The sequence below is a fragment of the Nematostella vectensis genome, chromosome 8, assembly GCF_932526225.1.
Source record: "Nematostella vectensis chromosome 8, jaNemVect1.1, whole genome shotgun sequence".
Lineage (NCBI taxonomy): Eukaryota > Metazoa > Cnidaria > Anthozoa > Actiniaria > Edwardsiidae > Nematostella > Nematostella vectensis.
The window spans coordinates 10,940,219-10,964,324 of record NC_064041.1 but is presented as its reverse complement, the minus strand read 5'-3'; the positions used below and the strand labels follow the sequence as shown (position 1 = coordinate 10,964,324).

Genomic DNA, 24,106 nt, shown 5'->3' with positions numbered 1-24,106 from the left:
AAACTGCAAATGAGGAAGAACCTTTGTGCACTCAGTACAAATCGAGTCGTTGGGTTCTAATAAAAAAAGGCATGACACGCTCGCAGGTTCTTCGGCACTTTTCGGAAAATACGAGACGCTCTCAGGGGTTCCTAGATACTAATACGACGAGGCATTACTTTCTTTTTTCTATTTGGAGAACGCATACAGAGTGTATTCGGAAGTTGCTCGGTACTATTCGAAAGGTATAATACTCTAGGGAATGGCTCGGTACTATTCGAAGGTATAATACTCTCGGGAATGGCTCGGTACTATACGTAAGATATAATACTCTCGGGAGTGGCTCGGTACTATTCGTAAAGTATAATACTCTCGGAAGTGGCTAGGTACTATTCGTAAAGTATAATACTCTCGGGAGTGGCTCGGTACTATTCGAAAGACATAATACTCTCGGGAATGGCTCGGTACTGTTCGTAAGGTATAATACTCTCGGGAGTGGCACGGTACTATTCATAAGGTAAAATACTCTCGGGAGATGCTCGGTACTATTCGAAAGATATAATACTCTCGGGAATGGCTCGGTACTATTAGAAAGGCATAATATTCTCGGGAGTGGCTCGGTACTATTCGAAAGGTATAATACTCTCGGGAGTGGCTCGGTACTACTCGTAAGATATAATACTCTCGGGATTGGCTCGGTACTATTCGAAAGGTATAATACTCTCGGGAGTGGCTCGGTACTATTAGAAGGTATAATACTCTCGGGAATGGCTCGGTACTATTCGTAAGTTATAATACTCTCGGGAGTGGCTCGGTACTATTAGAAGGAATAATACTCTCGGGAATGGCTAGGTACTATTCGAAAGGTATAATACTCTCGGGAATGGCTAGGTACTATTTGAAAGGTAAAATACTCTCGGGAGTGGCTCGGTACTATTCGTAAGGTAAAATACTCTCGGGAGTGGCTCGGTACTATTACAAAGGCATAATATTCTCGGGAATGGCTCGGTACTATTCGAAAGGTATAATACTCTCGGGGATGGCTAGGTACTATTCGAAAGGTAAAATACTCTCGGGAATGGCTCGGTACTGTTCGTAAGGTATAATACTCTCGGGAATGGCTCGGTACTATTCGAAAGGTATAATACTCTCGGGAATGGGTCGGTACTATTCGAAGGTAAAATACTCTCGGGAGGGGCTCGGTACTATCCGAAGGTATAATACTCTCGGGAGTGGCTCGGTACTATTAGAAGGTATAATACTCTCGGGAATGGCTCGGTACTATTCGAAGGTATAACACTCTCGGGAATGGCTCGGTACTATTCGAAGGTATAATACTCTCGGGAATGGCTCGGTTCGGTCCTATTTGGATAATTCTTGACATGTCCAGCTGCTATTGGTTACAATATTGTTACTATATTTCGCGGGCACTTAATTTCGCAAAAAAGGATCGGCATATTTCGCGAGATTTTGCGATTTGGGTGCAAAGTCATTTTCAATTTCGCAAAAATGCCAAAACGCATTTCTCCGAGAATTTGTTTAAACCTTACAACAAAACAAAACTGTAGAAATCATATTGTGCTTGATGCTATTTTCTAACACATTTACATACACAAAAGTAAAGAATCATAAGTTTTTAATCGTCTTGCTCTTGGTCGTCATAAACAAAACAAGGGAAACCAAACGGAAAGGGTATTGAATTTTTCGATATTAAAGTTCGTAGGAATATGATTTCGCGGGGCTTGAATGTCGCGAAATTAAAGAGAGCAATAAAGAATTTTGATTAAATTGGTCGCTATAGCTTCTCGGTTGTGGCTAATTCTCCATCAGTGTGGCTAATTTCTTTGGCTTAAAAAAAGCCACAGTGGCTCGTGCCCCCAAGATCCTAGCTCACACGGAGTCAAGAGACATTATTACGAAGAATAAGGGCACAACCTCGCCCTAACTGCTCACCTTTTAATTAAAATGAACAAACTAGGCGCTACGGCAATAATTGATTTAACAGCTTAAATGTTCCGACCCTGGACGATAGCCATTTACACATATGCACAATGTATAATAAGCCTAATTTCTCACGGTGCGAAAAGGTCCATTTGACTCATGGATAATACGACGTTGGGCTAGGCCTAAGTGGATTATGCGCACCGTGAGAAATAAAGTTTTAATACATTGTGCATGAATGAGTCCTTGTGCAAAGTAAGTGGACCTTTGCGCACGGTGAGATATTAAGCTTATTATACATTTTGTATTTTAATGAGTCCTTAATGTCCTTGCCTTATTAATCTGATCGATTCTTTTTAACTGCGATTATCGATATAACGAGAACTCTAGTCAATAACTTTCAGCAGCTGAACTATTTCCAGGCTTCCATCATTTAGACTGACATTTGGTGCTTTTTAATGGGTCAGCGCCTTAGGAAGGGGTGGAAACCATGATTGGAAACCATTTCAGTGCTGGCTGCAATGAAAACGCTCAATGGTGTTTGAATGACGGAAGCCAGAAGACGATGAAGCATGTTGGAAATTGTCGACGATATTTCGCAGAATATTGCAAAGCGCAGTAGTAGCGATAATCAATTCAGAAATTCCTATGAAAGGTTTTGCCGGGCTCTACTTCAAATCCGTTGTACGAGCACAAGAGTCTTAATATTATACAGATCTCAATTCAATGTTATTCACTGACACTAGCGTAGGGCGGTTTACTTCCGGTTGAGTGGGGAAAACCACGGACTCCCGTCTTGATGACTTCCGGTAACACCTGAACAGCTTCCGGTACTCGTCATTGAATGACTTATTCATGACACCGTAGATAATAGGATTTGCACTAGATGACGAGATCCCGAAAATCGAGTACATGTAATAAACGCGACGAGGTAACGACCACTCTCCGATAGCCATTTCCGTAAAGTCCACGATCGCAATCGGAATCCAGCATACCCAGAATGCAGCGACGGTGGCGAAAAGCGTCTTGGTGACCCGGATCTCAAAGACCGAAATCTGAGCGCTCTCCGAGTTTGGATTTCGCATGCAAGCATTGTGGTGACGAAGGGCCTTGTGGACCTTGAAATAACACGTTGTTATGGTAACCAGAGGAATTCCAAGAAAAAGAATCAAGAAAAACACAGAAACTGGTTCTAGTCTGACGTAGCAGAAAAACTTTCCAGGATGAAAAGTAAACTTTTTGCCATCGAGGAGAGGGAAACTGGGGCTGAGTAAAGAGAAGCCCCAAATAGCGCTCAAAAGAAGCTTTGTTCTTTTGGCGGTAAACACTGTGCGATACCGATCTGGTTTGACAATCCGGTAATACCGGTTTACGGCCATGAAAGTCAAAGTCGCGAGCGACACGCATGCAAGCCATGTGCACGTGAACCCTTGGAATTGACAATACGTGTCGCTTATGACTTGGGCTCCCTGTGTTATAATAACGACTGACGGCGCGGAGCTGAGAACCGGAAGTAGGACATCAGAAAGAGCGAGTGACATGACGAATAAGTTCGGGATCGTTCGGAGCCGGCGATTTCTTATGAGGATCCAGAGAACGATGGAGTTACCGATGAATGCGGTCAAGACGATTGGAATGTATACGGTTGATTCCAGCCCGGTAACCCAAGGGGGCCTCGTCGCAAACTCCTCGTGGAGGGAGGACACGGGGACGGATGGAGTGATGTTCATATCGAGGTGATGCTGTTGACCTGGTGGAGGGAGTTAGGGTGGTTAACTTGGAGAGCAAAAAAACGGGAACAAGAGTTTTGCATCGTGTTTTTTACGGTAGGAAATCTTACATTGGATCCGACATTGTGGCGATATATTTACTGCGGAAAAATACAAATCCAATAGAATGTACATATCCGGAGCGTGAAATGCTATAGAAATTAAACCAATCATACAATAAAAACGGCTGCGTTTTTTTTTTACTTAGACAAAAATATATTTTTATATTTCTAATTTTCCTGAATTATAAATTAACAGTGTCACTCAAGTCAGATCGAAAGTCTTGTCGATCAGCCACCAGTAGTATAGTGGGTATAGAATTAGTCGTTTTTAGAGGAATACCAATTTTTGGGGTATAAATTATCAGCGTATGGTGTAATGGCCTTGTTATTCCTAAAAGAATAATCCTTTGTTCTGAGGACACAATAGAGGGATTATTCCCAGTGACAATATCTTATTGTTTCCCCAGAACAAAGGCTTGTTATTTTAGCAATTAGAAGGTGAGGACATCGTCGCAAGTAATTGATTACCCCTTTATTTATCCCTCTGTTGTCTCCAAAACATTTTCATTTAAGGTAGAAAAGACCATGTCATCGGAGATAATTCATCCCCCCCTTTGAAAAAAAAATTATTCCCCCTCAAAAACGGCTAATTCCATAGTAACTATACTACTAACACTCCTTTGTCATTGTGACATTTAGATACACGTGTACCTCCATGAAAAGAAGCGAAGTGATGGTATAAGTTGGATAAAAATTTGAATACGCCTTTTTGTTTAAATAAATGGATAAACAAAAAAGGTGCATTCAAATAAGAAAATTATCAATGCAATCCAAAACTGATTTTTTTCAAAAAAGTACATGTGTACAGGGACCGCGGAAGGGGAGCGGCATGGGGAGGGGGAGGGGGGGGGCAAGCACACACACACACTTTTCTGAGCGGATGTTTCTTTATATATGAACGTTTTTTTAACCCAAAGGGTTTCAAGCGTTACATATGCAACCGAAAACAAATTTGTTGAAACGTTTAAAATCCCGTGCATAAAAAACCTGGGTTATTCCCCGCGTTCTTAAAAAAAGCGCTTAAGAATTTGAAACCACTACCAGCCCCTCCCCCCAACTTTTGCCCTCCTCTTATGGTACCACCCCGCCGCCCTTTGGTGTGCATATCAAACATATTCCCCAAGGATAGTGTCCTTCGTTTGCATTGCCTTATATGGTCATTGATGCCCATATTTAGAAGAGCTAAAGTTTTCCCGCTCCCTGATCTCCAGAAAATATGGTGAAAAATGCTGATTCCTGTCAATTTGAGACTCGTGGCAAGAATTTGTCCAAAAAAACCTGACAGCTTGGTTAAATTTTCATCTCACTAATCTTGAAAAGCCCTTAGACCCAGGCCTCCCAGAGATTGACCGAGCGGGTTTGAAGGTCACCCAAATATTGATATGGAAGGAGGATATCTAAAGACACCAAATCGTAGCTTTTTTAAAACCATTAAGCTATTTTCATTAAAATAATGTGTTTATATCTTCCATAAATATTTCCCGCAGACACAGTGCAAGACACTAGCTCTGTTTAAACATGGAGCAGGTGACGGATTAGCAATGTGACAAGCTATAGATACAAATTACACTTTAAATCGATTCATCTACGCTTTGTTCAACACAAATTTCAGTTTTGAATACATTTTCAGATTTAGAATAAAACTCCTCGCTATATGCGAGATTACAAATATAAGAAATGAATTAAATAAAAATACAAATACACCAAAGAAAAACAATAAATACTAGCACAAAAGGTGAAGATTTCGATAACTATTTTACCAGATATTTCAAAATATTTGTGATGTTAACCTCAATATATTGAACTTTTTAAAGATTTTAAACAGTATCCAGATATTTCCCAATTTCGAAATCTCGAATTTTCTCCTTTGGAGTTTTCATGTAGTCACAGCCAAATTCGTTGTTGCGCGACCTCGGCGAATCCAAAAACCTTGTCTCGTTTGGGAATAGCGAGTAGTCAGACACAAGCTTTGGGGGCGGTTTGTCTGGTTTTGGTTGTTTGGTTTGGTTGACTACGCGCTATTTCCAAACGAAGAAAGGAATTGGAGGTCGGGCAACAACGCAATAACGCCCCGTTATTAGCCATTTAAACGCATTTCCGATATTTAAAGAAAATACATCAAACATCTTAAGATAATTCTATGTCGAACTTGAAAAAGACTTCCTTTTACCAGTAATACTACAGAAGCTATAAAAGCAAAACTCATACTAACCCGGTAAAATCTGATGGATCCTTCTACAGCTTTAAGAAAGTAGTAAAAAGTGAGAGAAAAGCAAAATCAAGCCAAGACCACCAACAACAGCAAAAACGCGGCAAGTAGACTTTGTTTTTGTCAAACGCAAATTTCTCACCAGTGTTTCGAAATCGTATCCTTGAAGATGAATGTTAACAAGGCGTTAGCAATGATAAAGCGATCTTTAGTTTAGTATGGCAAGCGAGGAAAGTTAAATGTTTGTCTTCCAAGCCAGCTGCCTCGGATGTTCCAGTATGGGCCAATGGAAAAAAGGCACACAGTGCTTCACAAATATTGTAAAGAGTTCACCCATGGCGAATTGAGGATTTGATTTAATAAATATCATTTAGAATGCGAACTGTGCACTGTTTGTGCCTTTGTGCTAACCATACTATTATGTTTTATTGCAAATAAGGTTGTGTTAGGCGACAGAAAGGGAGGGGACATCATAGGAGGCCCCGGATATCATGAGTAATAGTAAATGCATGGGCATTAGGAAATTTTGCAGATATTTGGGAGGCATGACGCAGAATCTATACCTGTAACAATCTCTGCTTCATCCTCGCACATACATCTATTTCAAACAACGTTGCACTCCGAGAATCTGTGTATCGTAACCGGAAGTGCTTCGTGGTTATCAAGTAAATAAGCAAATAAGCGTGTATTAAAAAAAGTTCTAAAAGCTGTAGAATTCTCGTTTACATTCTTATGAATATTCACATATCTTTCAGATCAGGATTCAGCCGCTTATGTGGTACCCATGAACCACTGCGGGTTACGACACATGGGTACTCGAAGGCAACCTTATTTGGAATAGGTGAATAAATCTGCTCCACCTCCTTAAATCCATCCACCCATATATCTTTATGATATTATTGTTAATTTTTAAATCTCTAAATGCCCGCAAACAAGGAAACTCTCTTCTATTAACACCCGTTCTCGCGATTAAATGTCAGTCACTAAGACTAGAATTCTCCACAACATTCACGCGATATACACGAAAACAACATTACTATATATTATAAACATAATTATGATGGCAATCAGAACTACCTATACCTATATTGTATCAACATATCAGGAAATACTGGAACAACGCGTTGAGAAGGGTTTTCGAAGTATCCATCGAAATAGAAACGTCGTCAATTTGAGCACATGGGATGTCCGACGGAAATCTCAACCGTTAAAGGACAAAAGAATCTATTAGAATCCGTGCTATTTAACAGGCCATCCGCTCTAAATTATCAATCACATCCTCGATGAAACTTTCAATAGAAACACTTCTTTCACAATTTTGAAATATTTTTCGCGTTTTTCGTTAAAAACCATCGGAGATTGTTACGTAAGTAAACTGGTGACACTTTTAAGCAGTCAGTTTTCTTTTAATTTTCACGCACTAGCTAGGTTAATAAAGAAATGGTCCGTACTCTATACTCTTATATACTTTTATATACCTAATGTGGTTGAAACGTCTTACATCTAGCGGAAATGGAAATGAGTTGAAAATAGTAACTCAATACTAATAACTCAATAATAATAACTCAAACCTTAACGGATTAGATTCCCATCAATTTCACAAAAACTTGCTCTTTTTCAACGTTATACATTTGACGTCATAAGCACTTTTGATAATTTCGAAAAGTGGGTTAATGATATAATTTTTTTTGCGAGTTCGTCGGTTCCTACGGTTACTTGTTTTTCTTTTTATGACACAAGACAATAAGTCGGCAAGCGAAATCCATAATTCACAAATGCGAAAAAGGGGTAATAATCGAGAAAATAGAGATTACTAAATGAAAAATGCGCGCGTACGGTTGAGGAGTATCAGAAAACGAACGAGCGAGTCTTCGAGCGAGTGCATAAAAACCGTACAAGCATTGTGTAGTTCCAGAAAATATCCATACCCCCCTCATTGAGGGGAATGGAAATTCCGGGGGGGGGTTAAACGCCCAGGAATTTCCAGAGGGGAAGCGGGGGGGGGGGGGGGGGTAAAAGTAAAATGCCCTTTTTCCTTAACAGTTACTGTATTTATTTTTTTTTTCAGGGGGTTGGAAATTCCAGAGGGGTGGGGGGGTCATACCTCTGACCCCCTCAATAGGGTATGGATATTTTATGGAACTACACATCTTTTTACTAAGTTATCTCTATTAATTTTTAAAAAGACCACAAAGTCAGTCAACACAGAAGAAAATGTTAAAAATATGCCATATTCAAAATTTCATTTCAAAGTTGACATTGAATATTTGCGCAAGCGTTAGCGCGAGAGTAATGCGAGTAGTACAAATAAAGCCGATAATAAATAAATCATAGACTTAGAATTTTTCGCCATACAAATAGTCAATAGTGCTTAAACTGCTAGTTTATCATCAGAGTCACTTTGAATTCTAACTCTTCTCCACTGTTTTGGGTATTTTTCGTCGAGTGGAGGGAGTGGTGGATACTGATTCAGTTAATTGTAACCGAAAACTGCCCGCCATGAATAATAGTGTTTGAAAACAAAGATATTGCCTATTGTCCAGGGTTCACGATGGGAGAGCTACCTTGAGATCGAGTAGATGATGTATTTGTAACCGTGTTACGGTTGCAGTGATGCTTGTACACGTACTTGAGCTAATGTTTGTCTGCATATGCGACATAATTCATCTGTTGTTTTGTGCTCAAGTGGTTGTAGTTCTCGATACTCTTCAGGTTCTTATGACCCGAAAGCTGTGCAATTTGAGTTGGAGGCAATTCATTTTTAGTCAAAGTTTGGATCATTGTTTTTCTGGCTCTGTGGTTACGAAGTTTATCGTTGTGCAATCCCGCTTTGCTCGACATTTCTTTCATCAGACTTCATCAGACCGACCGCGTTGCACTTGAACCAGAATTTGTGCGATATAAAATGGAGCGTCGGGATCGTTTATCTTTTCAGGTCTTTTCGAAGCAAACGCTTTGAAGACAGCTACTGGATCCTTTTCGCTCCCATCAGTTGAAAACATTTTTGGTTGGAAGGCTCTGATATCGCGGGGATTTTCTCAAGTTCGTGTTTTTGTCTGGCGCTCGTTGAACTCCAAGTACTTCGAGTCGTTGTCAGTTTTACACAGTTTCACATCGCCCCAACGCATGTTGTGATGCTCGTTAATTTCTTTTAGATGTTATTGAGCCATGGAGTGTTCAGAATTGCTTCTGGGCTTGATACGCCGAGATATCTAAAATTTGCCGCCATATTGTCATCGCCCGAAAATCCGGGAACTTACATGTAAAGGCGGGAAAAATTCTGACAGTATTTAAAAAAGATCATCTCACAAGGTGTGCAAAACAGATGATAAATTAAGACGAAAAAATAAGAATTGCTAAGAAACGGTAATGGTTTCTAAAGATGCGACGATCGGCTTACAACTGACAGTTAGCATTTTTTAAAGGGATACATTGCCACGTTGTTAGCGTCCAACAATGTGAAAATTTTATGGAAAAACTTTTAATCATTAATAAGCCTCAGTGTTGACAAAATGACGAAGAACTTACAAGTGAAGCACGTCTGGATGATTTCGGTTTTTGGAATGGCAAGCATTTTGTTTTTGTCGTTCTTGTGTCCCTGGCAGAATTCTTTTATCCTGAAAAATACAAATTTCACCCAAGACTACTTGAACCGCGGGATAGCAGTGATACAGAATTCTTCCATACGTCTTAAAAAAGCAATCAAAGTTTTAAGTTACATGGAGAATAATGACGCAAACTTGGCTGCCCTTGCTAGCAAGAACCTTGTTCACAAAACCAAACTTATTGTTATATACACACACCGCGAGCACGACTTCTGGCAGCCTTGGCTAGCCGTCGACAAATTTCACTCCTGGTTGGCGCCAACTTGCCAGAAATACAGCAACAATTGCAAACTTACATACAACAAATCAGAGTTCAGCCGAAGCAACGTTGTTCTCTTCCGCTCGCGCGATATGCCGTCGGTTCCAGAACTTCGAGAATTATCCAAAACACGCACATCAGGGCAAAGATGGGTGTTTCTCACCTTGGAAAATCCTCACCACACGTACATCGATTTAAAACGTTTAAATGGTCTTTTTAATTGGTCAATGACTTACAGAAGAGATTCGGATATATTTGCGCCTTATGGCTTCTACAAAAAGCTCCTACACCCCGTAAATACTAAGGCAAACTACGCCAGAGAAAAAAATAAGCTTATTTACTGGCCCGTAAGTAACTGCGGGAAACCTCGAGACAATTTAGCCCGCGAGCTGATGAAGTATGTTCCAGTTGATGTCTTTGGTGCTTGCCGATCACACTTTCCTGTCAATAACCGAAGCCTTCAATGTGAACGGTTTTCAGACAACTGCTCAAACCTTATGTCCAGTTATAAGTTCAAACTCTCCTTCGAGAATCGGAATTGCGAGGATTACATCACGGAGAAGTATTGGGAAGCACTGAATCACGAGAATATTCCAATTGTTCTTGGAGGTGCGAATTATGACCACGAAGTAGCGGTACCAGGTTCGTACATCAATGTCTATGACTTCCCTTCAGTCCACGCCTTAGCGGATTATATAAAGTACTTGGATAACAACGATACTGCGTATAATGAATACTTCAGCTGGAGGAAGAGTTTTACTACAAAGGGAAATAACATTTCGTTAATGTGGTGTAACCTTTGCGATGCTATGGAAAAACAACACGAGGAAAAGATCATTCACGATTTAGACTTGTTTTGGGGTGTAAGACAAAACTGCGATGTGAAATCGGAGAAATGGTTTAACCTCACAAATCATTATTAAGCCATAAAGTCTTGAACCGTTATCCCTAACGAGTGTATCAACATTAAATCAGTTAAGGCTGGTTCTCACTAGGACGCAAGGGTAAGCGCAAACGGAAGCGCAACACAAGTGAGAATCGGTCAAACATATAAGCAAAGGCAAGAAAATCAAGCTGTTGCGTTCTCTTGCGCTTATGTTCTAGCCTCCCCCTGCAGGCGTTTTTAGGCAGGCGTCGCTCGCTCTTCCACAGGCTCCCCATCCTATATATGTATGTCAGCCTTCAAAACAAGCCAATTTACCCAGAAAAAACGAGATACGGAAAAGAAACCAACCACTGTAAAGAGGGAAGAATAAACTTTATTTCTTATCTGATTTTAAAGAATAAAGTAAAAGGAAAAATATGTATTTTTTTTCATATACACATTTATTTTTCTCACTCAGATGTACAATAAAGGCGCAAAGGGTGGGGAGCCTGTGGTTCATGCGAAAAGGGTGGGGAGCCTGTGTTCCCCCTAAGAACGCCTGCGAGGGAGGCTACTTACGTCTAAGTGAGAACCAACCTTTAGACTTCCTATTTTATTATACCGTTTTCACGATTTTACGCGCGCATCCAAAATGCCTGAGACTGGCGGACCACAATTAATCTAAGATGCGGAAGAAAGGAAATTTGACTCCAAAACTTCGCGAAAAAGCACTCTGACAGCATTTCAATAGGTTCGTCTGTAAACTCCACTTTTATATTTTGGCATTTTGGCTGAGCGTCACTGGACGAGAAATGTCTAGAGGCTATGGGTAGATTTTCTTAACAATGGCAATCTCGAGGATGTCCGTATTAGCGAAGTTGAGTGGAATATAATATGCTAAATAATGCCTACCGTGACAAGTACAAATTTAACGCATAAACTCAATAAAAACACACGGGATCAATATATGGATGCATTAGTCTGAGGAAACATGTTCTTGAAGATGATGCATACAACAATAGCTACTCTTTAGCCCAATAATAGCTCGGGTTCGCAGGCCGCGCGCGGAGCTCCATAGGTATAGAGAAATGGCGGGTTGGCAAATGTTTACATTATTTTTGTCGTAGTATAAACCCAAGAAAGATCGATACACTAGAACTCTAATAATATAAACATGTAGGAACGATGGACGGAAGGATAGAAAGACAAATGATGGAATTGGAAGAAGGAGGTAAGTAAAACTCGTAAGACTATTATCTTTTTGTCGGAGCTATGAAAGTTCCTGTGTTGACATTTTTTTAACACACAACACAAGTAACTTAAGCTACTTAAGCTTACTTATATAAGAAGTAAGTTTAAAGTTAAGATACACATTTGCTTAAGGGATGCTTTATTAGTAAGTATATACCTGCCCACTTATTCAGCTATGTAGGTCGTTCATCTATAAGCCCATAAAAAGGATGGGAAATTCGTGGTGTAATTGTCCTCAACAAACGACCCCCTTGATGAACACAGGGTTTTTTTTTTGGCTTGGCTTTTTTTAAGCTTACTTATATAAGAAGTAAGTTTAAAGTTAAGATACACATTTGCTTAAGGGATGCTTTATTAGTAAGTATATACCTGCCCACTTATTCAGCTATGTAGGTCGTTCATCTATAAGCCCATAAAAAGGATGGGAAATTCGTGGTGTAATTGTCCTCAACAAACGACCCCCTTGATGAACACAGGGGTTTTTTTTGGCTCGATCAAAGAAAAAAGTCATTTCTTTGCTTTTTAATATTTCCCCCCCCCCCCCCGTATTTTTCACACCCGAAGATAAGTAGACATTTGTTGAGTTCTGTTTAATCTCTAGTAATTAGCGAAACGAGCTTTTGTTTTGTTTTTAAACTTTCTTGAATTTGAGCTCGCCAGCTAACAGCTTGGTAATAAAGCTGAATTTGTTCATTTGTTGGATTCTGTCCTGTTTGAAGTGCATATAAGTTAAGTTTTTATTATAAGTTTACTCATTTACCATCTCTCATGAGAAAATAATTAAGCTCCATGATAAATTAAAAATAAAAACAGAAGTGTTTGATTTATCCAATGAAATATTGTTCAACACTCTCATCAGTTAGAGAAGATAAGCTCAAATAATGCTTAAAGTATTACTCCAGCTTTCTTTTGTGAAAGATACTGGTGTTAGTTAATTTGAAGAACATTTGTAATTTATAATGATTTTGAAATATTTATTGTCATCAAATACTGGAGAAAAAAGTTTCATATACACACTGGGACCTTGAGAGATCTGTTATTACCAAGAAATTTCCCTGATATGCCTATATGTTACAATAAAACACATGAAGACAACTTGAATACCTCAGGACACCTCAATGTTTTTATGCAATCTTTCTTAAGCTTTATTACGCCTTGAAATAAAAGTAAAATATAAGGAATACATTTCATAGGAAACCAAAGACGGATGGGGGTGATTGTTGACAACATCAGTTTTATCGTTAACGGGTGTAGTCAATAGCAATTCTTTGCCATAAGAGATAGTACATTAGGTGTGGTTGAAGCAATTTTTTAAATATAGTGTTTCCCAAACATATTTTCAGGAAGTCCTTTTATCTGATGACTTTTAAGAGTGTTGTCATCTTGTCTTCAAGTCCTGTTGTTATTGGATAAGATGATCCATTGGCATGAGACCCCCTTAGTAATAGCAGAATTGAAAGAATCTTCGAAATATAGTTAGTAGAATTTTATGATTCCCTAGAAGACTTGAAATCATCCTCGTCTATTTTTATGGAGACCCTCCTCCCTCCCTCCTTCAGGTTTTGTCTTTAATGATGTTCTCCTTTTTTTCAGGTGAATCTCACTTACAAGAAAAACTCCAAGCAAGCTGCCAGCTTAGAAGCATGATGTACATTAATGCATTTGTATGAATGCAGCTCAATGAAACAAAAAGATAGATAATAATTTTAAAAATGAAAACTTGTTCTAAAAAACTGAACCAAAATAATATAATTTAACTAAAGCAGTCCAAAATTTTGAAAAAAAGGAATAGTTTCTTTCATTCACCCTTTGACAAGTGGGCTTACACAATATTGTGCCAACATAGGCCCTATAGGTTTTCTATCTTATGTTTTAGCACACAAATAGCAGGCAAAATATACCATGAACCCCCTGATAATTTAGTATGGGGACCATCCAGGACTATTAGTCCAAAAAGAATACAAGTGAAGGTTAATTAAACTTTTATAATTTTTAAAATTTCTGCTAAAAAAATCATTTATACATTTACCTGGCAAATCCAATACACTACATTGTGTAATCCTCTGATATGCTTATATATAGAATATATAATGTTCTTCTAGTTTCTGAAGAGAATAAAAACACCCATTTTTGCTGTATTAGGCTTCAATTTTTTTGAAAACATGACAGTAGCTCCCTTTATACCATGGGACTCGCTTGTCAGATTTCCACTGAATATTGGAAAATGTTAATAACTGTGATTAGATTACTTGTCATCTTTATTTTTGTAAATAATTATACCATAAGAAGTGATTGGTCTTACTGCTATTTTACATTTGCACCAAAACTTTGTATGCCTAAAATTGAATGTATGCTGGCTCCGCTTTTAAGCAGTGCCTAAATCTATATATTAATTTTAGCTTTCAACGATTCCACTATAGCAGGTTGCATAGCAGCGACCCTTGTCCAATAAACACGATAATTGGGTCTGTCTTACTGTTAGGTGATAGTAGCTATTCTTCAGCCAAAATATAGTTTGCGTTCTTAGACAGATTTCAAATCAAAATCAGCAGAATTGACCCCTTCAACAAAATGGCAAAAAAGGAAAAACAAGGAAGTCAGCTTTTTTAAATTTTAGTTCTGAACGATTTCACGGTAGCAGGTTGCATGGCAGCGACCTAGGCCTAATAAAATCGATAATAAATTGGGTCTTTCTTTTTTGAACGTTTTCCTAGGCAGATCGGTAACGGCTCAAGAGCCACTTAAAAGGATTCTTATCGGGTTTAGCATTCTCTCTATATAGTTTGTGCAGAGTATACCGTATATAGAATCATCATACTTCATACCTCGCTCTACTTTGGGCCCAGCGTGAGGTTTCTATATAGAGAGTTGTGCTAAAACGTTCAACTCAAATTTACTGAACAATTTTTTATGACCATTTGTTTATTTGTTAAAGTGCCTGTTTGGCGTATCGTGGGGCATATATGTTTGTGTAGATTTTAGGTCGGATTGTTTAACACGGTAAAGTATGGCTTGCACTGGTAGTATTTATAAGCTACGCTTTTCTAGGACTAAAAAAAAAACGGAAAACAGCGATGAGTTTAAGGTTAACACGGTAAAGTTCGAACAAAAACAATTCCACGGATACATTCGTATCTTGGTAACACAGTATTAGCAATGGGAGAATCTGAAAAGTGATTGTGTGATATATGAAGACCTTTTAGTGATCGGCGTAGATATTGCCATGGGCTAGTTCTAAAGTAGTGTTTTGTCAAATATGGTTGTCAAAATCTGAAAACGTTTCAGTCATGTTCCAACATAAAGCCGTTCATTTAAAAATGAGAAAAGAGCGCGTAAAAGTGTAGAAAGTGTCATCTATTGCTTCAACGCATATCTGCTGCGCATGTGTTTTACAAGGAACAAAAACAAGGTCACCTTATGAATCTTTCCCAAAACAAGAACAAAAGCGTTGATGATTGGGAATCATAATAATACGCTCTCAAATTTGGAAAATATTTACTCAGAATGGAAGAAACCGAGGACACCAAATCGCGACAAAATTTTGAGATTTTAAATTACTGCGATTTTTAATACTGCGAACTCTTTTCAATATTCTCTAGCTGCTAAACTGCTTTTTGGCTTCCGTCATTCAAACTACGAAATTACATTTGGTGCGTGTTGTAATTGGTCAGCGCTTTGCGGAGAGGTGGCGTGATTTGAAACCATTTCTGTGCTGGCCAATAAATTCGCTCTAATGATTTTGAATGACGGAATCCGGAACGCGATTAAGCTGTTGGAAATCGTCAGTAGGAGTTCGCATAATTTTGAAAACCGCAGTAATATGACGTCGTACCTTTAAGTAACTGACAGATGACAAAGTAATCCTTGGACTTTCCACGCGTAGCGAGCAAACAGCGGGAAGCAATGTGAGATGTGCATCACGGAATCATCTAGCATCTCCATCAATCTTGCTTGCACTGGAACAAAGAAAAGAAATCCTGCATTACTGAACTACACTAAAGGATATTGGGACTGCGATTCCTGGCCTTTTCGGATAAGGACGTTAAACCTGAGGCCCCGCCTCTCACGGCACATCATTAGGGTTTTAGGCACTAAGAACACACTTTTTACAATTTGCGCCAAATTCAAAACTACTATTATCAGAAAACCTATATAGACTATACATACTCGAAATCATATCAAACTTCGGAATGATTAGAAAAATGCCGTCCGCCCAATCATTGATCACGAGATAACACTCTATGCAAAACAATACATTTCTCTTGGGATAACATTTTAACGCCATAGCAATTGCCAGACTCCTAAGGGTTAGATAATGGACGCGAGTGTTCTATGGGATTTAGGGCACGAATTAACAAAAATGAAAATCAGCGAGTGCGCAACACGAGAAACATTTGTGAATAACTTTGATATTAGTAAACACAATTGACATTGTACTTTTGCTTTCTTTTTTTTTCTCTAAGATGTGAAGCAGTTGAGGATTTTGAAAAACAGGGACATTTCAGTGAGATTTGTAGTTAGTAATATATTAAGTACTCATCTACTTAGTGATTAATATTCCCTAAGTTGCAACTTTGTTTTTTTTATTGTTTTCCTCCAGGAATGAGATTTAGGGAGTTCAAATGGAGGGCGCTGATTGGTCGAGTGGCAGTGATCGTTTTCTAATTATTATAAGAGCCTGTATTCCAATTGTAATCAATCATTTGTGTGGGTGTATTTAGAAAACTGGTTAAAGCTGTACGTTTTGTCTGGATGGGTGAACCAAATCACGGAAAGAAATGAAGAAACTACATTATATAACTTTTCTCATTTTCGCGTTAGGATGTTTTATGTATTTCCTTGTACAACCTGGGGTATTTCACCAGCCAACACCGGCTGTGGTACCTCCCACAAGAGACACACCAAGCACCAGCAATGCAGAGTATAAAGCTCCTTTCCCACCAGACTATAACCCCGTGCACGACTACTTTAAGACTGTCATTCAGGCGTTGTTGAAGCGCGAAGAGGCTACCATCACGATAGAAGAAGTGGTCAAACAGTTCACAAATTCTCTCAAAAAACCGACACGTCGAAAGTTGATTTTGGCGTATACCCCGTACTTTGAGGATTATCCTTGGAAAATGTTCAATAACTCGACGTTTAACAGTTTGCTGGGGCAGAAAGGGTGCCCTTTGTATAATTGCGATTTCACTTGTGATAGGAAATACTTGAATGATAGCGACGCGGTGTTGTTCCACGGCAGGGACATGACACCATTACTTGAGATGCGTCGGATGATGAAACTGAAGTTGCCACACCAGAGATGGGTCTTTTTTATTCGCGAGAATCCAATCCACACGTACCTTAATTTACAGCAATACAACGGTCTTTTTAACTGGACTATGACCTACAAAAGGGACTCAGATATTGAAATTCCAGGCGGAGCCTACTACCATGCTCAAACAAATGTCACTGGCAATGAGAATTATGCAGAGGGGAAGGATAAATTGGTCTACTGGCCCGTAAGCAATTGTGGAAACTTTCGGGACGAAATTGCAAAGAAACTGAACGAGTTTGTCCCACTTGATGTCTACGGAGGATGCAGAATTCGCGTGTTTCCTAAAAGTGGTCGAGGACCCCCTTGCCCAAGGTTCTCGAAAGAATGCGAGTCGCTCTTACGAAGGTACAAATTCAGACTATCATTCGAAAACAAAAACTGCGTCGATTATATAACCGAAAAATATTGGAAGCCCTTGGAAACGGGGAATATCCCTATTGTGTTAGGTGGGGCAAATTACTCAGAGATGGTGGTACCAGGGTCTTATATAAACGCTCTAGACTTCCCTTCCGTCAAGGCCTTAGCCGAGTATATCAAATACCTTGACAAAAATGACACTGCTTACAACGAATACTTTCAATGGAAGAAATATTACATTGCCAAGAAGGATGCATTGACTTTCCCTTGTCAGTTGTGCACCGCGCTGAATCTTAACCTAAAGCCTAAGGTTTATAATAACTTCGAAAAATACTGGGGGGTTCAAGAAAACTGTGGCGTAAACGATGCGAAAATGAAGAACATGTTGTAGTAAACGATCACCTATTAAATAAACCTTAAGGAACTTCACTCAGCCATTGCTTTGTTATTGTTGCTGAATCTTAACCTAAAGCCTAAGGTTTATAATAACTTCGAAAAATACTGGGAAGTTTGAGAAACTGTGGGTTAAACGTTGCGAAAATGAAGAACATGTTTTAGTAAACGATCATCTATTTTTATTTTGTTATTGACGCTGAATCTTAATCTGAAGCCAAAGGTTTCATAGAACAACACTGGGACGATACGGAAACATAGAGTTGTAATAAATAAACGATCACCGTCGTCCGTTTTGTGGCTGAATCTTAACCTAAAGCCTAAGGTTTATAATAACTTCGAAAAATACTGGGGGGTTCAAGAAAACTGTGGCGTAAACGATGCGAAAATTAAGAACATGTTGTAGTAAACGATCACCTATTAAATAAACCTTAAGGAACTTCACTCAGTCATTGCTTTGTTATTGTCGCTAAATCTTAACCTAAAGCCTAAGGTTTATAATAACTTCGAAAAATACTGGGAAGTTCAAGAAAACTGTGGCGTAAACGATGCGAAAATGAAGAACATGTTGTAGTAAACGATCATCTATTTTTATTTTGTTATTGACGCTGAATCTTAATCTGAAGCCAAAGGTTTCATAGAACAACACTGGGACGATACGGAAATATAGAGTTGTAATAAATAAACGATCACCGTCGTTCGTTTTGTGGCGTTATCGCTTAAGATTTCTTAGGTGCTGTTGTTGTTGTTGTTATTGTTTTTGCTGTTGTACGAAAGCTCAGATTGGATACAACCATCTTGTGTTATAAAAGATCGAGGCACAACAGGACAGATATAAGTTCAATCCATACTTCCCGCCAAGCTTACCCGTTGCAGGACACTCCTGTTGTGGTAGGGTTTTCTGTAAGATGCGCTCTATGGCGCTGAAAATGTGGACTGAATTGTTGTACTCGTGAAGGACAGCACGAATTGAGCAACGACCTGCAAAAAAGAAGGACTGAACCCATGAGAAAGGGGTTGTTAGAGGGGGTTAGGAGGGGATATTTTTTTAAAAACTGATTCAAAACCAAAATTCCATAGGATTCCACTCCACTAGTCACCTGGAAAAAGGCCCGTTTTGACCAGAAAGAATCCTAATTTGAGTGCTGTATTGGCAATGTTTTGTGTTGGTAGATACCCGGGGAGGGGACGGGCCTCCGATAAAAACAGACGGGGTGATTGATCGTCGGCAAAATCGATCTTAACCCTAAGAGAGGGCACTTTGGGCGTGGTCAACAGAACTACTTTCCCAAAGATGGCAAATTGGGTGTGGTCGGAGGAATTTTTAAGCCTAAGAGATGTCAGAATTGAAAAAAAAAAACATCAAACACCCCCTTAGGAATAGCAATTGGTCGAATTTTATACCCTAAGAGATAACAAAATCGGAAAAAAATGTTTAACATCCCCTTAGGAATAGCAGTTTGTCAAATTTTATACCCCAAGAGATGGCAAAATCGAAAACAATCCTTCAACATCCCCCTAAAGGATGGCAGTTGGTCCAAATTTTATACCCTAAGAGAGGTGACGATCATCCCCTTTTCTGGAGAGTGCCCAGATAGGTAGAACCAGAAAATTAGGAAAGTATATAGCCTCATCCTCTGACCACCCTCGGCTAGTAATACTAATATATACTGTATTTAAACTGCCGAAACTCAGAATAGCTAACAAAAAGTAGGAAGGTGACACCACGAAGCAATCTGGGTGTACAGCATAAATAGGCCGGGAGACAGGGCTAGACAAGGCACCTTGTGAAACGTCACGCAACTTCGAAGAGACCCCCAGCAAACAGCTTGCCAACTCAACCAAGATGCCGTCACGTGATGCTGAGCCGTATCCTAGCAACACTATATAATGTGACAGCTCACTCTGCATCGATGCCTGAAACAAAAACCAATTTGTTAAAGTGCCCTTGTCAGCCACACCTTTTTTATTGTTTTTATTTGATATTGGAAGGCACATAATTGTTAAAATCTCGAACAAAACATCTAACAATGTTTCATACTTTATTCACCATATTCAACCGAAAATATCGCCACAGCTTCCCCAAACCAACCGATGGAAATGGATGCTTTTCCGCACTTGGTACTTTGCTAGGACGACGAAATGGAGACTGACAGGCTGTTTAATTAAGACGTCAACTCCAAACAACGGCCTTATAGTCAGTGGGACACAAAGTACTCTCAGTACCTCGTTCTCAAGCAGGGCCGCATGTAACAACTTTACTCACATGTTTCGCTACCCTGCTAGCGGAGCTTTCTTCCTGTTTGTATCTATCAGTCTTACCAGTGTCGTATCTCTGTTATTTTTCGGATAAAAGAACTGATAAAAACAAAAAGGAAGACAGATCTGCTAGCAGGGTAGGACGCCATCGGCAGCAAAAAAAAAAAAATTACTAAGCACTAGTTAAATTAAACCTCTCCAAACCGTAGCTAATAAAGAAGAATCCGTAATTATGCCCAAACCCAGAGCGAGGAGGTTAATAATGGGGGATTTGCCTCACAAGCAACACTTTTAAAAAAATAGCGAGATTTCCAGACTTTGCGAAATTTAAGTGAGACTTTAGAAATTTCTTTGTATCCATCGCTTCCCCTCTATACGCTGACGCACCAACATACTTAGCCAACGTGATTCCGTTAGGGGAAGTTGGACACACCATGGCATTTCAACCATAAACAGAGGGTAGCTATTAATAAGTTATACAAATATTTGCAGCACATATTGTTAATCAACAGTGGCACTGCCTAAGGCTAGTAACAATAATATATATAATATTTACTCCCTATATGATATAGGGAGTAAATATTATACATGTTATCTCACCATTTCGCTCTTGCACTCAATAACTTGCTGGCTCAAGTCGCGGACAAGTAGTAGGACACTATCACGCATCCGTGAAGACTTTTCTGTGCTCTCTACATCGAGTAACTCTAGAATGCAAATACCCTTTAAAATCTGGAAGTTGGCTCCACCTTCTTTCCTCGTCAAGCTTTCAGTTGATAAATTGACAAGCTCGGCAAGGATATAAGCTTTGATTAGGCTTTACACAAAAAGGCAAGAAAAGAAAACACTGGAGTTTTTAGCCAAAGCTGGAAAATAATTCAGCCGAAACTTTGTGGACATTGTTTGTGGACAGTTGTTTTTCTTGTTATCAAGGTCATTTTTTTTTTATCCGAAACCTGAAGGCTGGGATTTTCTTTTAAAAAGCTGCGAGAGTCCAAACTAGACTTGGCAGGTATATACAGTACATATCTGTATTTCTGCTTACCATTTATTGCTCTGATACAGGAAAGAACCACTTTGCTTGGAAGGTCTATCAGGCATTTTCTTGACTCCATTGTGATAACTGAATAATGTCGAATGTAAATCGACAGAATTACACGAGGCCAAGTAGTGCATTCTTAAATTTTGGGAGAGCTGGTTGAAAAGACATCTGATTATCTCTGTGCCCTTCTCTGCTAATATGAGAAGAACGCAGGTAGTCAAGTGTGTGTTACTGTCGAATCCGTTGTATCGCGACTCGCGTTTTTAAAACACGATTTGTTTTGGGTTTCTCTTCCGTCAGTGAAACCATTCTGAGCCAATCAAAGTCTCGCTTTGTGCACTGGCTTTCCTCTGGACGAAAACCAAACAGTGTCGCGACAGAAAGACAGAAAACTGCACTAGGCGAGAGATGGCAAGAATCTGATTGGCTTAAAATAATTTGACTGGCGGAACAGAAAATCCCAAAAGGCAAAAACAAATCGATGTTTTGAAAAAATGGCGTCGCGATACAACGGATTCGACAGTAAGACATCCAATACGGGCCCTCTCACCTCTGCCAAAAGGTTTAAGGTCAAGATATGGTTTGGTTTAAGGTCAAGATATGGGGAGCATCTTTCTGTTCGACTTGTTGAATGTAAATGAGCTTACTAGAAGCTTGTGCTCGTCAGTTCCAGGATGGACAATTCTTAATAAATATTAGAGATCATGGCTGATACAACTATATAAGTGCTATGTATAATTAGATATTACTACAAAATGAATGTCTATGAATCACTGTGGAATATGAAATGACCATAACACATTACATAGACAGCAGTACAAAAAAAATTGGGGGCAGAGAACTATTTTCCAGAAAACTAAAGAAGGGTATAATAAACATCAAAATATCCATTGGTTATGGCTGTTTCTTTAAAAAAAAAAAAACCGGCAAATAATTGGGGAGAGGGCAGTGCCTTAATACAGTACCCTCTACCCCATTCCATTGTCCATATTGTGGTCAACAGGCCCAAAGCCAGAGGTTTGTGGCCATTGAATAGAAGTAACACTGTGTTTATCTATAAGAGAATGGTGGTACAAGCAAGGAAAACAAAAGTTTTTAAACAAAAGAAAACAAAGTAATTCTGAGAGAAATGACATCCTTCTTACTTGAAATGGCTCTCGATACAGTCTCAGGCACTACCTGCTCCTCCCGATTCTCTTCAGCCTTACTGTGGTTCATTAGAAAAGTCACTAAAATCCAGAAAGAGATAAAAAGCTTGTAGCCATGCAAGGCACTTCCACATGTGGCTTGTCTCACTGTGTGCACAGGGAGACGTTATGCTCAGGCGCATACCAAGGATTGGCCGAGGGGGGTGCGCAGTCATACTGTAGGTATCGCAATGAAAAAAAACATAGTTTTTACAGATCCCTTCATAAGAAATTACCCAGTTTTTTGCCTCCAAGGAAGGGTGCTTGTATCCCTGTGCACCTCCATGTGTATGAGTCTGATGCTGTTATATTGGGAGAGAGCAATTACCTCCTATTGAGGCACAACCTCACTTTTGTGTCTCACCTGACGACTGAGATGAGATGAAAGGGAATATCCAAACAAATTATGGTACCTACTCAGATTTTCAATTTCTTGAATGATTGAGATAAAAGGGGCTATCCAAACAATTTATGGTACCTACTTCAAGCCCATAGCCAGGGGAGTTTGGGAGAACCATCCAATCAATTGGAAGGTGAAGGATTTGTAGAAATTATCTTAAAGAAAATGACCCACTAAATGGCCCAACAAACCCCCCTGCTCAAAATCTACAGGCTACAGGTCTCATTTCTCACCACTTTTCATAAACTCAACATGCTTTTGAAGCTCCATGATCGTCCCTCCATCTTGGTCCTTCTCCTCAGAGGACGGGGGTGGTGTGAGGATATCTATTTCATCCCTCTGTGTACTGATGTCTTGGAAGGTGTTTTCTTTAAGAGTATTATCTCTTGCCTCTTTGTGTTTTAGTACTAACAGTTCTTGCCTTGATTTGAGAAGCTGTTGCTTTAGCTCTACAACCTACAACATAAAACCATATTCATTTCATATGCTTTTGTTTTCACCTTAGATTATTTAACTGAGTTACTGTAGCAAAATATCATGTAGCTTCATTTAGCCCTCACACATGAAAACACGGTATTTCTAGGCCCTGGGTATTATCGGACATTAAGCTGTCAACCAAGCTTGGACAGAAATTTTGTGAAATCGGGTGAAATACAGTAAATATGTGAAAAACCCTAAAGAGCCAATGCGGATGAATACAGAGAATGTATGAACATTCTCACACAAATTAGGCTTGTGATAGGGACCAAAATCTTTTGAAAATCGCCTAAAGCGGGTTAGTTGACAGCTATGCTTTACCTGATCTCTGTGGCTGTCTAACTTTTTTTTTAGCTTTTCAGAAAGCTCCTCGGTGTAGCTCTTTGCGCTGATATTCTGTGGTTTTGTCCTGATTATTGCTAGTGACTCAAAAACAAAAAAACAGAAAACTTTGTTATTTGATCGAGGCCACCTTTCGAATGAATGCAATGCCTGGTGGAAGTTTACAATATTCATAATCATATTCAGCCACTGATCGCAATATCTACACAAATTAACCACAAGTAAACCTTACCAACGCTAATTTAAAACAATTGAGGAATTCTACATCCAAGGAGCCATCCATTGACAACAGATTTCTGATTTTAAAGTTTCGCGCGTTTGCAAATGGCCACGGATCATCGAAACCTGGCGTTCCACGCCAACCCCATTGCATTCTGGGAGGGAACAATATT

The 24,106-nt window shown here is 39.3% G+C and overlaps 3 protein-coding genes across 5 annotated transcripts; 2 read left to right on the top strand and 1 right to left on the bottom strand.

The window, feature by feature from the left end:
- Window positions 1-1,553: 1,553 nt before the first annotated feature.
- On the bottom strand, window positions 1,554-24,093 carry LOC5515279 (adenosine receptor A3). Of its 3 annotated transcripts, none has more exons than XM_032384983.2 (10): window positions 23,947-24,093; window positions 23,694-23,798; window positions 23,129-23,351; window positions 22,454-22,537; window positions 21,312-21,389; window positions 20,867-20,973; window positions 19,792-19,924; window positions 18,875-18,988; window positions 15,773-15,896; window positions 3,538-3,670 (listed from the first exon to the last, which is right to left on the bottom strand). In XM_032384983.2, the coding sequence occupies exons 1-9, from the start codon at window positions 24,085-24,087 to the stop codon at window positions 15,775-15,777; spliced, it is 1,107 nt and encodes a 368-aa protein (XP_032240874.2). In that variant the 5' UTR covers window positions 24,088-24,093; the 3' UTR covers window positions 3,538-3,670; window positions 15,773-15,774. The 3 variants fall into 3 exon arrangements, with proteins under 3 accessions (XP_001635421.3, XP_032240874.2, XP_032240873.2); XM_032384982.2 differs by lacking the exon at window positions 3,538-3,670 and adding an exon at window positions 10,018-10,583; XM_001635371.3 differs by lacking the exons at window positions 15,773-15,896; window positions 18,875-18,988; window positions 19,792-19,924; ... (4 more) ...; window positions 23,694-23,798; window positions 23,947-24,093 and adding an exon at window positions 5,964-6,527 and having other exon boundaries at window positions 1,554-3,670.
- Window positions 8,838-10,859, top strand: LOC116619801 (3-galactosyl-N-acetylglucosaminide 4-alpha-L-fucosyltransferase FUT3-like). The gene has a single exon (XM_032384981.2). It carries the CDS (start codon window positions 9,473-9,475, stop codon window positions 10,745-10,747), a length of 1,275 nt encoding a protein of 424 aa, XP_032240872.2. The 5' UTR covers window positions 8,838-9,472; the 3' UTR covers window positions 10,748-10,859.
- LOC5515278 (alpha-(1,3)-fucosyltransferase C) lies at window positions 15,891-18,710 on the top strand. Its single transcript, XM_001635417.3, has one exon. The coding sequence runs from the start codon at window positions 16,719-16,721 to the stop codon at window positions 18,003-18,005; it is 1,287 nt and encodes a 428-aa protein (XP_001635467.3). The 5' UTR covers window positions 15,891-16,718; the 3' UTR covers window positions 18,006-18,710.
- Window positions 24,094-24,106: the final 13 nt, after the last annotated feature.